The 12,226-nt window shown below is 39.6% G+C and overlaps 1 protein-coding gene across 1 annotated transcript in view; it reads left to right on the top strand.

The window, feature by feature from the left end:
* Positions 1-11,808, top strand: part of LIN7A (lin-7 homolog A, crumbs cell polarity complex component) — a gene marked incomplete at its 5' end in the record, with an annotated part of 101,377 nt that extends 89,569 nt beyond the window's left edge. The window contains one exon of the mRNA XM_084255009.1: positions 11,451-11,808. Within this exon, the coding sequence (XP_084111135.1) occupies positions 11,451-11,669 (219 nt within the window). The 3' untranslated portion in view covers positions 11,670-11,808. The remainder of the gene's footprint in view (positions 1-11,450) is intronic.
* Between the last annotated feature and the right edge of the window lie 418 nt (positions 11,809-12,226).

The raw sequence follows: 12,226 nt of genomic DNA on the forward strand, positions 1-12,226 counted from the left end.
GAGCAGCGGGTGGCAGGAGAGGTCTGCACGCCATGTGGGACCCTCCTCCGGTGGCCGGGGAGCAGCCGGGGATCGAACTGGCGCCGCAGAGGCCACGCGCAGCTTCGCAACCCAGCGCTCAACCACTGCGCCACCGGGGAGGCCCCAGATCATTAAATCTTAAATGCCATCTTAGCAGGAGATGTTGTGCTCACCTTTTTGCATATGTAGAAACTGAGGCACAGTGATGTAAAATAACTTTCTCTAAATCTGACAGCTTGTTATCTTTGATACTAAACTTCAAAGCCAGCTCTTCCAAGATTAGTTAAACATTTGGATGAGTGTTGTGCACTGTGCTAGGGACCAGAGAGAAGCAATCAGTAGCAGTCCCTGCCCTCAAGGACAGTGTCGACCAGCGCTGTGTCCTTTCTTTCTTTTTTTTTTTAAAGATTTATTTATTTATTTATTTATTTATTTATTTGTTTGTTTGTTTATTTATTTATTTATACAAGAACTGGGGTACAGGCCAGATTCACGGGAGGATGAGAGAATTCACCAGAGACAGAGTGGGGAACAGAACAGAAATACACTGCTGAGGGGAGCAGCGGGCGAGACAGGAGAGGTCTGCCACACCATGTGGGACCCTTGCCGGCCGGCCAGGATTGAACCAGCACTGCAGAGGCTACAGACAGCTTCACAGTGCTGCGCTCAACGGCCTGCACCACCAGGGGAGGCCCAGAGCTGTGTCCTTTCTACTCTTCACTGGATTTTAAATGAGGGAATGCAAAGGCCAGTGAGCCAAGTTAGACTCTGGAAGAGAGTCTGGACAAGAGAGAAGCTAGAGGATATACTAATTAAGCAAGAAATCATAAGAAGTAAAAAGAAGGAAAGCATAAAATGAGATGATAATTGAGGAATGAATTATAACTAGTATGGGTGGTTAATTGGATGTGAGTGAGGGGAGAGTTAAGGATGCCCCTGTAGATGGAGTGGCTGAATTGGGCAGTGATAACAGGACTAGAGAGGAGGGAGTGAAAATAATCTTTGGGCATTAGTCAGTTAGAGCACTTAAAATAAATACCCCCTGAAAATCCTAGGATAAGTCACTGGTGACAAATATGAAGAATATCCCATGGGTATGTGTTTAATTGGAAAAGACATTTATATGCAGAGTTAGAGAGTTATTGGACAGTACAACTGAAACATCCTTCAAATTTTCACCTCTTTTCCTGCAAGTAGCCATCTGTAATGTTGAGCCTCTACAGTTTAATTAAACATTATGGTTGTTATTAATGTTTTACTATTTAAAAGTGTACAGCAACATAAATATTCCTACTGCTTTATACTTCATAAGAAACACAGTTGACAGCTCCAGACTAAGACAATTTCCGCTTAGATTTGTTGTGTTTCTCCTTTATGGTTGAGAATTGACTAATTCTCAATTCTCCTAATTGCCTGAGCTTCTAGAGTTCTGCAACAGATTAATAATAAAATCTACTCTTTGAAGGATTTGGTTTAATAATTTCAGTAACCTAGAATTGTCTCTTTGGCACCGGTTAGAAATCTATAGTTGGGCCTCTCCTGGTGGCGCAGGCGGTTGAGCGCCGTGCTGTGAAGCTGTTCGCAGTCTCTGCAGTGCCGGTTCGATCCCGGCCGGCTGGCGAGGGTCCCACATAGCACGGCGGACCTCTCCTGTCGCACCTGCTGCTCCCCTCAGCATTGTATTTCGTCAGTGTGCCTGTTCTGTTCCCCACTCTGTCTCTGGTAAATCCTCTCACCCTCCCACGCCTCTGGCCTGTACCCCGGTTCTTGTATAAAATAAATAAATCTTTTTTTAAGATTTATTTATTTATTTGTTTGTTTGTTTGTTTGTTTGTTTATTTATTTATACAAGCACTGGATACAGTCAGAAGAGCAGGGAGGGTGAGAGAATTCACCAGAGCCAGAGCGGGGAGCAGAGCAGGCAGAAGGACCGAAGTACACTGCTGAGGGGAGCAGTGGGCAGCAGGAGAGGTCTGCACGCCATGTGGGACCCTCCTCCGGTGGCCTGGGAGCAGCCGGGGATCAAACCAGCACTGCAGAGGCTGTGGGCAGCTTCGCAACCCAGTGTTCAACCGCTGCGCCCTAAATAAATCTTTCAAAAAAAAAAATCTATAGTTTCTGTGATATAAGTAAAGTAAGATGCTGAAGGAAATGAAAAAAAAAAAGAAAGAAAAAACAAATCCTGGTGTTATTGGACTATAGTGCGTGCTGTCATTTAGGAGGAGGTGATAGGATGATGCCTCCTATGCACTCTGAGGTAAGATTTCCCTAAAGCCTCCTATAGGCTAAGCCTTTTTCTGGGTGACAAAATCCTTCATAGAACCTTCCAGCACCAGTCCAATCCAGATGGGGACTATCTTGATCGCAGTCCATCTGCCATAAAAATCAGTGGAGACTGTTTGAAGTGTGGGCGTTGACATTTGTCTTCATGGATTTCAGTCAGCATGCAGGAATGCGATACTGACTCATCAACGTTTAAACATTCCCTCACTTGAATCTGGGTGGTCCTTCTAAACTAGCTTTGTCATTTTAAGTCGGTTCTATCATTCTTGGGGTACTGCAGTGGCAGAGGAGATCTTGACAGAATTAGAGGGTGTGCCTTCTTGCATCTTGACAGAATTAGAGCGTGTGCCTGCGTGGACTTGAACCTATTCTTTCAGACCATTCTTTTAACTCAGCTCTTCATAAATCTCCCTTCCTAATGTTGCCCTTTGATGTTCAATGGACCCATCCTTCAAAATAAGATTACGTCTCTTCATGTTTATTGAAAATACAACTCTACATGGGCTGATGATTTAAAAAAAAAGTTAAAGAAATATCATGTACCAAATACTACCAGGCCCTCTTTAATCTTTTGCAATATCTTTCTGCATCTTAATGGTCAGTTAACTCAGGATTGAGGCATTTTCTGGGGCTTCCAGTGCAAAAATCAGGACTGTCTCTATCTGGGAATTGAGGCGTAAAGAGCCAAGACCATTTTCTAGAGGTCACACTTTTAAGCAGTAACTTGTCTATGATTCAAATTCTGATCCTCCTGACCCCAATCCCTGACTGATCTGCCCTATGGGCCTGACGGTACTAAATGTTGGTTTGCTATTTGATTAAGGATTCATACTACATTTCAGTAACTGAGAATTTTTATAGGCTTAAATGGACCTGTGACCATGGTGAGTGTGGAGAAGGTAGTTCTTGGTGGATATGGATGGCAGTCATCACCACCTCCACAGCCCCTCCCTTATGCCAAATCAGACCTCAGAGCAAATATTGAGAATTGACAACTGCAACACTCCTGCTTCTGAACATTTGCAAGTCTCTGTTCCTCGGGCGTTTCATCATCACAGAGTGTGGTAGTTCACGAGGGTGTGGGCGGGCACAGCATGCATTTTAGAAGCACGAATCGGTATGAGTCATGATTGGAAGGAGGTTCCCTGTAATGTGAATTTCCTGGGTGAGATCTAGCACTCAAAAATTAACAGGTTGATTTAAAGATCTCATTTCCTACAAATATTTTCCCACACAGTTTTGTTCTGTTTTCAGATTTCTAGTGCCCACATTTGTACTCCTGAAGATGGTCATGTGCATGGATATACGTGTATCTATATGTGTATGTGTAATGTGTGTGCATGTGTATGTAAGTCTGTATGTGTGTACATGTGTGTACATGTGGAGGGTTTTTATGTATGTATGTTCGCAATGTATATGTGTGTTTGGGGTGCGTGTGTTTGGTGTATGTGTGTGTTGGGTGTGTGTGTATGTGTTTGGGGGTGTGTGTGTGTGTGTGTTTAATCATCTCAACAAACATCAGGAACTCCCCACCCCTCATTTTGATGCCCGAACATCAAAGATTGAGCAGAGTTACTATAAATCATTACAACTGAGTTGTAGTAACTGTACTGGTTTCCAGTTTTAGTCTCCAGATTTGAAAGGTGGAGACTGAGATCAACCAAATGTTAGGGTTTGTAATTTCTGGCACTGAATTTTTTTCTAAAGCTTTTGCTTACTTGAAGTTTGATGCCTCCAGGGTCTGCTGCTAATGCTCTTCACTCTCTGCTTTCATGGTTCAAAACTTTTTTATATTTATAACTACTCTCATAAATATGTGTAATTATAGATACTCTTTATCCTAGCCCCCTCACCTCCTTGCTCCTGTGTACTCTGGTGATTTGATGATTTCCCCCTCCCAAGCTCACTCACGTTATACAGGTCCCTACCAAGTGAATCTCCTGCATGCTCTTCTTAACAAAGTATGACATTGTGGAGGGACTGACAAAACAGTTTTTCATGAATAAATTATGATCATTTGTAATTACCATATCAATTGTATGTATGGAAATGATGATTCTAAAGTACTTGATGGTGATTAGAAACCATTGATTTACCTAAGTAGTTTTAAGCATTCTTCCAACAAACTTTATACACTATAAATTTATTTAGTAAACATTTGCTATCTAGATAATATATAGAAATTCCTCCCTACCCTAATGGTAGATTGTATTTGGTTGTTGTTGTTTTTGCTGTTCTTAAGAACATGAAGCCCTAGAGATTATCACAGAGGAAATAGTTCAATACAGGGCTAACAATTTTTGTGTCAGATTCTCTTCCAAGTGCTTTGTGTATGTTAAATGTAATATCCATAATGATATTTTTCAGTAGACACTGCAAAATACCCATTTTACAGATGAGAAATTTGAGGCTCAGAGATACTAAGCAGCTTCTCTGAGCTCACAATCCTGATAAAGAAACTCACATTCAAAAGAGGCAGTCTTGGCTCCTTAGCTTAATAGACAAATATATGCATATTGATGGTTTATTTATTGACTAAGTAATTATTGAGCACACAATAAATGCTGGACACAGAGATAAATAAGACTCATCCTGCCCTTGGACAGTCTAGTGACAGCAGAATGATTGCAAACTGATAAATTACAGTGCACTGAAATAGATATTAGCATTTAGGCAGGAACAAAGTACTATGGGAGAACATTAGCATATTTTTTTCCAAGGGATAAATGTGATACTTTTTATACACTTGCCACTTTTCTTCAGCAAGAGAGAATACAATTAGAACAGGAAATTAACATAGTTGAGGAAAGAAAAGGATTAAAGAGTCATAAAGGGATTTTTTTCTGAATATATCTGTAGTTTGTGCAGAGGTATTCCATTCTTAATTAAACACCAATCAATATGTCTTTTTTTTTAATTACCAAAAATGCTGAGTATAAAACTTCACCAAGGCAAAACTGTAAGATTTTCCCTTGTCTTCTTAGTCCTCTTTCTTGGAGTAATGTAGTAGAGAAACTCTTAAGATATCATTTACTGTTGAGACAGGTATAGCCCCGAGCATGAAGTCCAAACACTAATCTGAACACCAGTGACTGGCTGGCTGTATCAGAGTTTGATAAAGTCACATATTCCTAGGTCATAATGCTGTGGGTCTTGATAGGGCCAGTCTGGGATACAGTCTAGGTCTTTCTATTTTAAAAGTGTCTCGGTTGATTCCTTTGTACACCCAGATTTATCAATGACTAGTCTAAAAATCTCCACGAATCAGAAAGTCACCTATGTGATAGTTATGCTCTCTTTATTACCTCATTTAAGGTTATGGTTTGGTAAGTAAGAAGTCAGTGTCTAGAAACATCTCAGTTCAGTTCCACTGTTCCACGTAGCACCTGGGGCTCTGAGGCCCCCCACTCCACTAATAGTGAAGACTTCATAGAGTCTCATGCCTGCCTTCACTGGACAATTCATGCCCTTTACACCTAGGATTTAACCTGTCTTATCCTTGTCATTAGTTCTGAATCTTTCATAGCATGCAAACACCTACTTGCCATGATCTGGATTAAGTAATCTAGAAAGACAGAATGGGCTGTATAAAAAGCAGTCATCAGGCAGGGTGTCCCCTGGTGGCGCAGTGGTTGAGCGCCGGGCTGCGAAGCTGCCCACAGCCTCTGCAGCGCTGGTTCGATCCCTGGCTGCGGCAAGGGTCCCACATGGCACGCAGACCTCTCCTGCCACCCACTGCACCCCTCAGCAGTGTACTTCATCAGTCTGCCTGCTCTGCTCCCCACTCTGGCTCTGGTGAATTCTCTCACCCTCCCGTGCTTCTTACTGTACCCAGTGCTTATATAAATAAATAAATATTTTTTTAAAAAAAAGAAGTCATCAAAAGGTATAATCCAGTCCTGCAACTAAAAAGTTCATAAAATGGGCCTGATCACAGCCCTTCATGGTCCTTGTTTTCATATCTACTGAGAGTGAAAGACGAAGGTTGCTTTTTGGTGGGAGTACTGTGGTGACTACATCTGAGGGGGGGATTCTGATACTTCCAAAATACAAACAAAGCTGTAAAACCATGGTACTTCAATTAAAAAAGAAGAAACAAAGAGATAAACAAGATTGTTTCTAAAGGCCTTTACAGGTATAATGAATGATCTGAGTTTCTTAGCTACTTAAGTGCACTAAGGTGTCATAACCAAGACCCTTGATATCATTTAGTCCTTGATAACATCATTTCAGCCTTGATTCCCAAAGGAATGATTTCATGTAGGAAATCAAGCATAAGCCTGGCTCTAGAAATGTCTAGAATAACTGAAATATATAACCAAATCTTGGTTATCCAACACAGTGTTTAAGCAATTAATCTAGCAGCAAACTGTATCAGCATTATGTTCATGTGATCCTTACAGAGAAAGAGCTGCATAAAACCTGGGCATGGATCATCTGGAAATTTAGTGTGCATGGATAACAAGTCTCCTTCCCAGGGAACGCTCCTCTTCTCTTCCTTCCCAGGGCAGTCTGAGGTCTAACTGGGATCAAAAGTAACTAGTTTTTCTGTTACAGGGAGGGGAGAGCTCCTGCCATGAGTAAATTTATGCAAGCAGTGCAACCCACAGAGCTCTCTTCTTAGAAACGATCCTAAATCAACTAGGAACTTCAACACACCAAGAAATAGCAGCCATGTTAATCCTCATGATGTTTATTTGGAAACAGAAAAACGATTAAACAATCAGAATGCAACCATATTGAAAAGATGCTTCATTCCCCGGTCCCTGACTTGTTAGACTTCCATCAAATAAACTGTAAAGCTTCCCCATGCTACTGTTGCATGGGATTGCTTTGGACACAAGTGTGCACCTGCTTACTTATTGCGCTATTTTTTTCCTCCAGCTTCCTGAATGAAAATATATTCCTCTATATTTTAGCATGATAGGAGATCCAATTCTTATGGGTTTATATCAATTTCATGTGGTATTAGCTTGCATTTATGCATTTCAAAATGGTCATAAGAACCTATTTGAACTCTCCCATATTGATCTCTACGTGTATTTTTAAAAGATTTAGCAGGAAACAAACAGAAATGTTTTCAGGATGGGCATATCTGTTCTCTCATAGCGGCATTTTTATTCATGTTAGTGAATGCTCCTGGCCAAAGTAGGCAATATTTCTCTTTATGGGCTCTCTCTTTCAGAATCATACTTCTCTTTGGTCTAAATATGTCCTGGGTACATACTATACTCTTTCCTTCCTCACCAACCCTCACTCCACCTTCTTAATCAAATACAATTTTTGCCACATGTCTGTTGGCAAGCCTTGTTACATTAATCCTTGTTAATGATTTTCTCAAATTGGAATAGGTACAACAAAACTTGAAGCAAGGAAATTAAATCTAAAAATACAGAATTTCAAGTTTTAAATGAAATAAGGGATTTCATTTTAAAATTGGAAGTCACCTTAGATCTCCCCAAATCACATAAGGGCCATATTCTTATTCTTTGTGGAAAAATGACATTGCAAGTTTTCAGTGATGCTCAAACTGAGTTAGTTAGACAATTCCTGAATTGGCGAGGGGTGTGTGTGTGTGTGTGTGTGCGTGCGTGCGTGTGTATAAATATATATATATTTTTCTATGTGCTGCTGTAGCTGCAAATTGCTTCATAAAGCTGAGATTTAACCCCTTGTGCCACCAGGGCATTCCTCAATTTGTATTTTTTAACAAAACATTTTTCAGAGTAGAAAGGAAGGTGATGGTTCTGTGTCTTGGTTGGGAAGGCAAAAGAGGAAGGAGAGTCATACCAGGGGACCCCTTAACTCTGACTAGTCCAAAAAAGAAACTATGTGTTGGTTAAACCAGATAGAGCATTAAGGCAAAAATTCTGTATTCAGAGGGCATGGGGTCTGCACCTTATAGAATGCTAACTGTATAGAGTAGGTTAGGGGTGGAAGAGGGTGATGCTGGCAGTTCTGCAGGTTTGAGTATGGTGCCCCAGCCAGATTACTCTAAGCTCTTTAGTCCTGAGATGAGAGCATGATGGTCCCAGGTGTTGGTGCCCAGGCCCTCCTGTACTAACTCCAAATTGCAGACAGAATGCCTAAATGGGGACAACAGGCCCCTGAAGGCCTGGCCTAGAATTTTCAACCCTAGTAAAGGAAAACAAGTAGAACAAAAGCCAAAATGGATCCTGGAGACTAATCATCTAGACAAGAAAATGCATGAAACTTTGTGACTAAAACATATAAACATGTAAGTTTTAATGCTAAAAAAGAAATTAGGGAAAAGAGTGGACAACCACATCACCAAGTTTTCCTTTCAAAGGAGAATTCCATACATCAACAGTTCTTCTTGGGGGAAATAACAAAGATATTACAAATACACTGGAAGTAGGTTTTATATTGTTGAAAGTTATTAGAGTTTTCCCCTGACTTTCATGGTCTTACAAAGAAGTTTGTAGAAGATAACTGGCAGAAAATACTTCATAAATATCTGTTGAGTGACCAAGTTAATGACCGAATGCATAATTAAAAGAATACATTTTTCAATGAACAAGCCTATTTTCTGAGACTTCAGGCACAGATAAAAAAATGCACTCTGCCCAACAGCTATTTATAACCCCTTGCTCTCTGTTTAACCCAGGGTTGGCAGAAGAGAGGTTATATAACTTGCTTCCAGGGCTCACCATGGTCATTTCTTAAACCTTTAGTGTCTGCCTTGTACTCAGATAAATGATTGAAATGGTGCTCTTTAGAGGACACTGATGTGTAAGTTGTTAAATTCCAAGCAATTCTTTTCTTCTCAGTCCACATACATCCTGCTGTAGCAAACAGTAGACTAGAACACAATGTCCTTCTCCAAATCTGTAAAAAAGTAGTAATTATGAATCTTGAATTCATAATTGTAAATGTAATTGAAGTGTGCTTGAAACACAACTTATTTTCCTTTTTTTGTAACTCTATTTAAATACCCATTTAAGTTTCCTTTCTGCTTGGGTTGTGAAAGTGTGATCTCTACCAATTTGGGGTGTCCGCTGCTATGCTTGTATTCTGGGGCCTCCCTCATGGCTCAAGGGGTTAAGACAGCACTATGAAGCTATCCGCAGCCACTGCAGCATGAGTTAGATCCCCGGTCAGGGAGCTAACCCACATGGCACAGCAGACTCTCCTGTCTCACTTGCTGCTCCCCTCAGCAGTGTATTTCAGTCAATCCACCTGTTCTGCTCCCCACTCTGTCTCTGGTGAACCCTCTCACCCCCCACACCTCTGGCCTATAGCCCAGTTCTTATATGCATAAATTTAAAAAAAAATATGCATGGTGTTCTGGTCTTCAGGCTTCTCTCAGCCCCACATTTTTTGTTTGAGCTTTACCAAGGAAGTAAAGCAAAAAGTCCTTTGTATTTCAGTCTTGTAAAATAGGGGTTAAATCAACTGTCCTGGCTATCCACTGAGGATTAGTGGGCTGGGGGAGATTGTCCCTCTCAGGGCATCTCAGGGCATGATTACAACTTTCCATTTTGCTTCTCCCACCCTGGAGAATCTTTAGAAGGTTTGGGTAAGGAAGGTGCTTTGTCTTTACTTACCCTAAACATAATTTTCCCAAATACTCTCTATGCCATGATGTTCCAAAGACTTTTAAACTCAAAAGGCAAGAATTGTTTTTTATTTTTTGTGATCTATCTACCTTATAGGTATGTGCACATATCTGAGGATATTTTCAGTGTATTTTTCCAAAATTAGTTATTAAAAAAGGGTTTTATTTAATGTATAACAAAAGCTCCCTCCAGAAAAATCAGCAGTGTTTGTTAAATTATTAACAGTATATAAGTCCTATTTACTTACATACTTTTTACATCTTTTCCTTACATCTATTTTAAAATACATATTTATCCTTTTTTTTAAGATTACATTGGTTTACATCATTATTTATGTTTTAGAAGTATAGGATCTTCCCCTTCAGGTGTTGTTACCACACAGAACCCAGCCCCTAAACACCATAGTCAACCACCATAGTTGCTTTTGCTCCCTCTCCATTTTACTGTCACCCCCACCTTCCCACCCCCACCTCTGGTAGCCTAAGTTCTACAGTCAGATTTTAGAGTTAGTTCTTGGTTTGACATTATCTTACCCTTTGTTTGGTTTCTCTATATTCCATGAAATGCATTTATAATATTTTAATTAAAAAATGAAAGGCTGTTTAAGTTTTTTTTGGTTTCTAGGGAATTTGAATATTTATTATGTCATTTATTTATTTCATTTGTCCCTGAGTGTCACTTTCCCATTTTGCTTAGATTTCTGTTGTAAGAGCTCTTTGTTTGAAGACTGTTAACAAATTGACTATCATATCCTGAAAAGATATTTTTATGGTTTATTACTTGACCTTTTACTGGCATGTGATATATGAAACTTACTAATTTATAAAGCTGATTTTGTGATTTTTTTCTTGTTATTTTTGTTTACGAATTATTTTTACATTTCAGGATGATGATAGTGTTCATTTATGTCTTATGGGTTTTTTTTTACATTTATGTCTTTTAAAAATATGTCATATTTAGCACTGGCTGTGAGATTGGGACCTACATTATTTTGTGTCATTTAGTTATTATTTGTTCCATCATCATTATTTAATAATTCTTTCCCCCTTTGGCTTACATTCCACATTTACCATATAAAAAGTTTTTCCTTTGATGTATCTGTTTCTAGACCTATGTTCCCCTCTATCTCTTACTACACCAATAAGACACTGCTTTAGTCATTGTAGATTCTTAATAAATTTAAATATCTTATAGGGATATTTTTGTCACCACTTTGTAATTATGTCAAAATTTTCCTGACTACATATTTGCACATCTAAATGATATTTAGAAGCCCCATTCTAAATGCTAGAATTATTTCTTAGATTTTCATTGTTTTTTTACATTCTTAAACTTCCATTCAATAAATTCTGTAGCCTAGCAGCTTATATCCTAAACAGCTTATAGCTCAACTATAAGTATAATAAATAATAATGATGGTAATATAGTCAATTTCCATGCCTTCTTGAAATTTCAAACTGAGTATTATTTTCAGATACTCATTTCATGTTTGTATCTCAAGGAAAAGTACTCGAAAGCTCCCCCTCCCCGCTCCTCCCTTTATAAGAACTATCACTGCCTTTTCAGAGTGTGGAAGGAGAACATCATGAAAAAGCTGTGGAACTACTCAAAGCAGCTAAGGACAGCGTCAAGCTGGTGGTCCGATATACCCCGAAAGTTCTGGAAGAAATGGAGGCTCGCTTTGAAAAGCTACGGACTGCCCGTCGTCGGCAGCAGCAGCAATTGCTAATCCAGCAGCAGCAACAACAGCAGCAGCAACAAACACAGCAAAACCACATGTCATAGGTGAGAAGTGCCTTCTACACAAGGGAACTCCCTTACACATACAAGTGTTTTTTAATTTAGTTCTTAGATTCTTGGAAAAAATCATTAGATTTCATAATTTAAAAAATTGATCAAAAATGTAAACAAGATAGTTGCTTCTTTGATGGATCCTTCAGTCAAATATCCTGCAAATGTAAGCTATTTGGGAAAATAATATTCTTGGATAGGGTCAGGTACCTATTTGCGTCTGATACATGTTTTTCTATTGGATGCCTTCACACAAATTGGGAAAACGCAATCTCTGTGCAAACCCAGATTCTCAGACGCATAACTAGATGGCATGAATTTCAGCCCTACTCACCCCTTGGACACGTACCTTTGCCATAGACAGAATAAACAACATTAGTGCTGATCCTGGGCAGATCCCCTTAGAACATTGGAAAACAGCTCTACTATAAAGAGCAATGAGGCCTTCCAGTGCCCATGTTCTGAGAGATTTTGAAATTGTCTTTGGATGTGTCAGAGATGCACCTGCCTTTTTCGAAAATCCACTTTGTGATAAAGAATGCTAAACCAGG

Source organism: Talpa europaea, assembly GCF_964194135.1.
Source record: "Talpa europaea genome assembly, chromosome: 15".
NCBI lineage: Eukaryota > Metazoa > Chordata > Mammalia > Eulipotyphla > Talpidae > Talpa > Talpa europaea.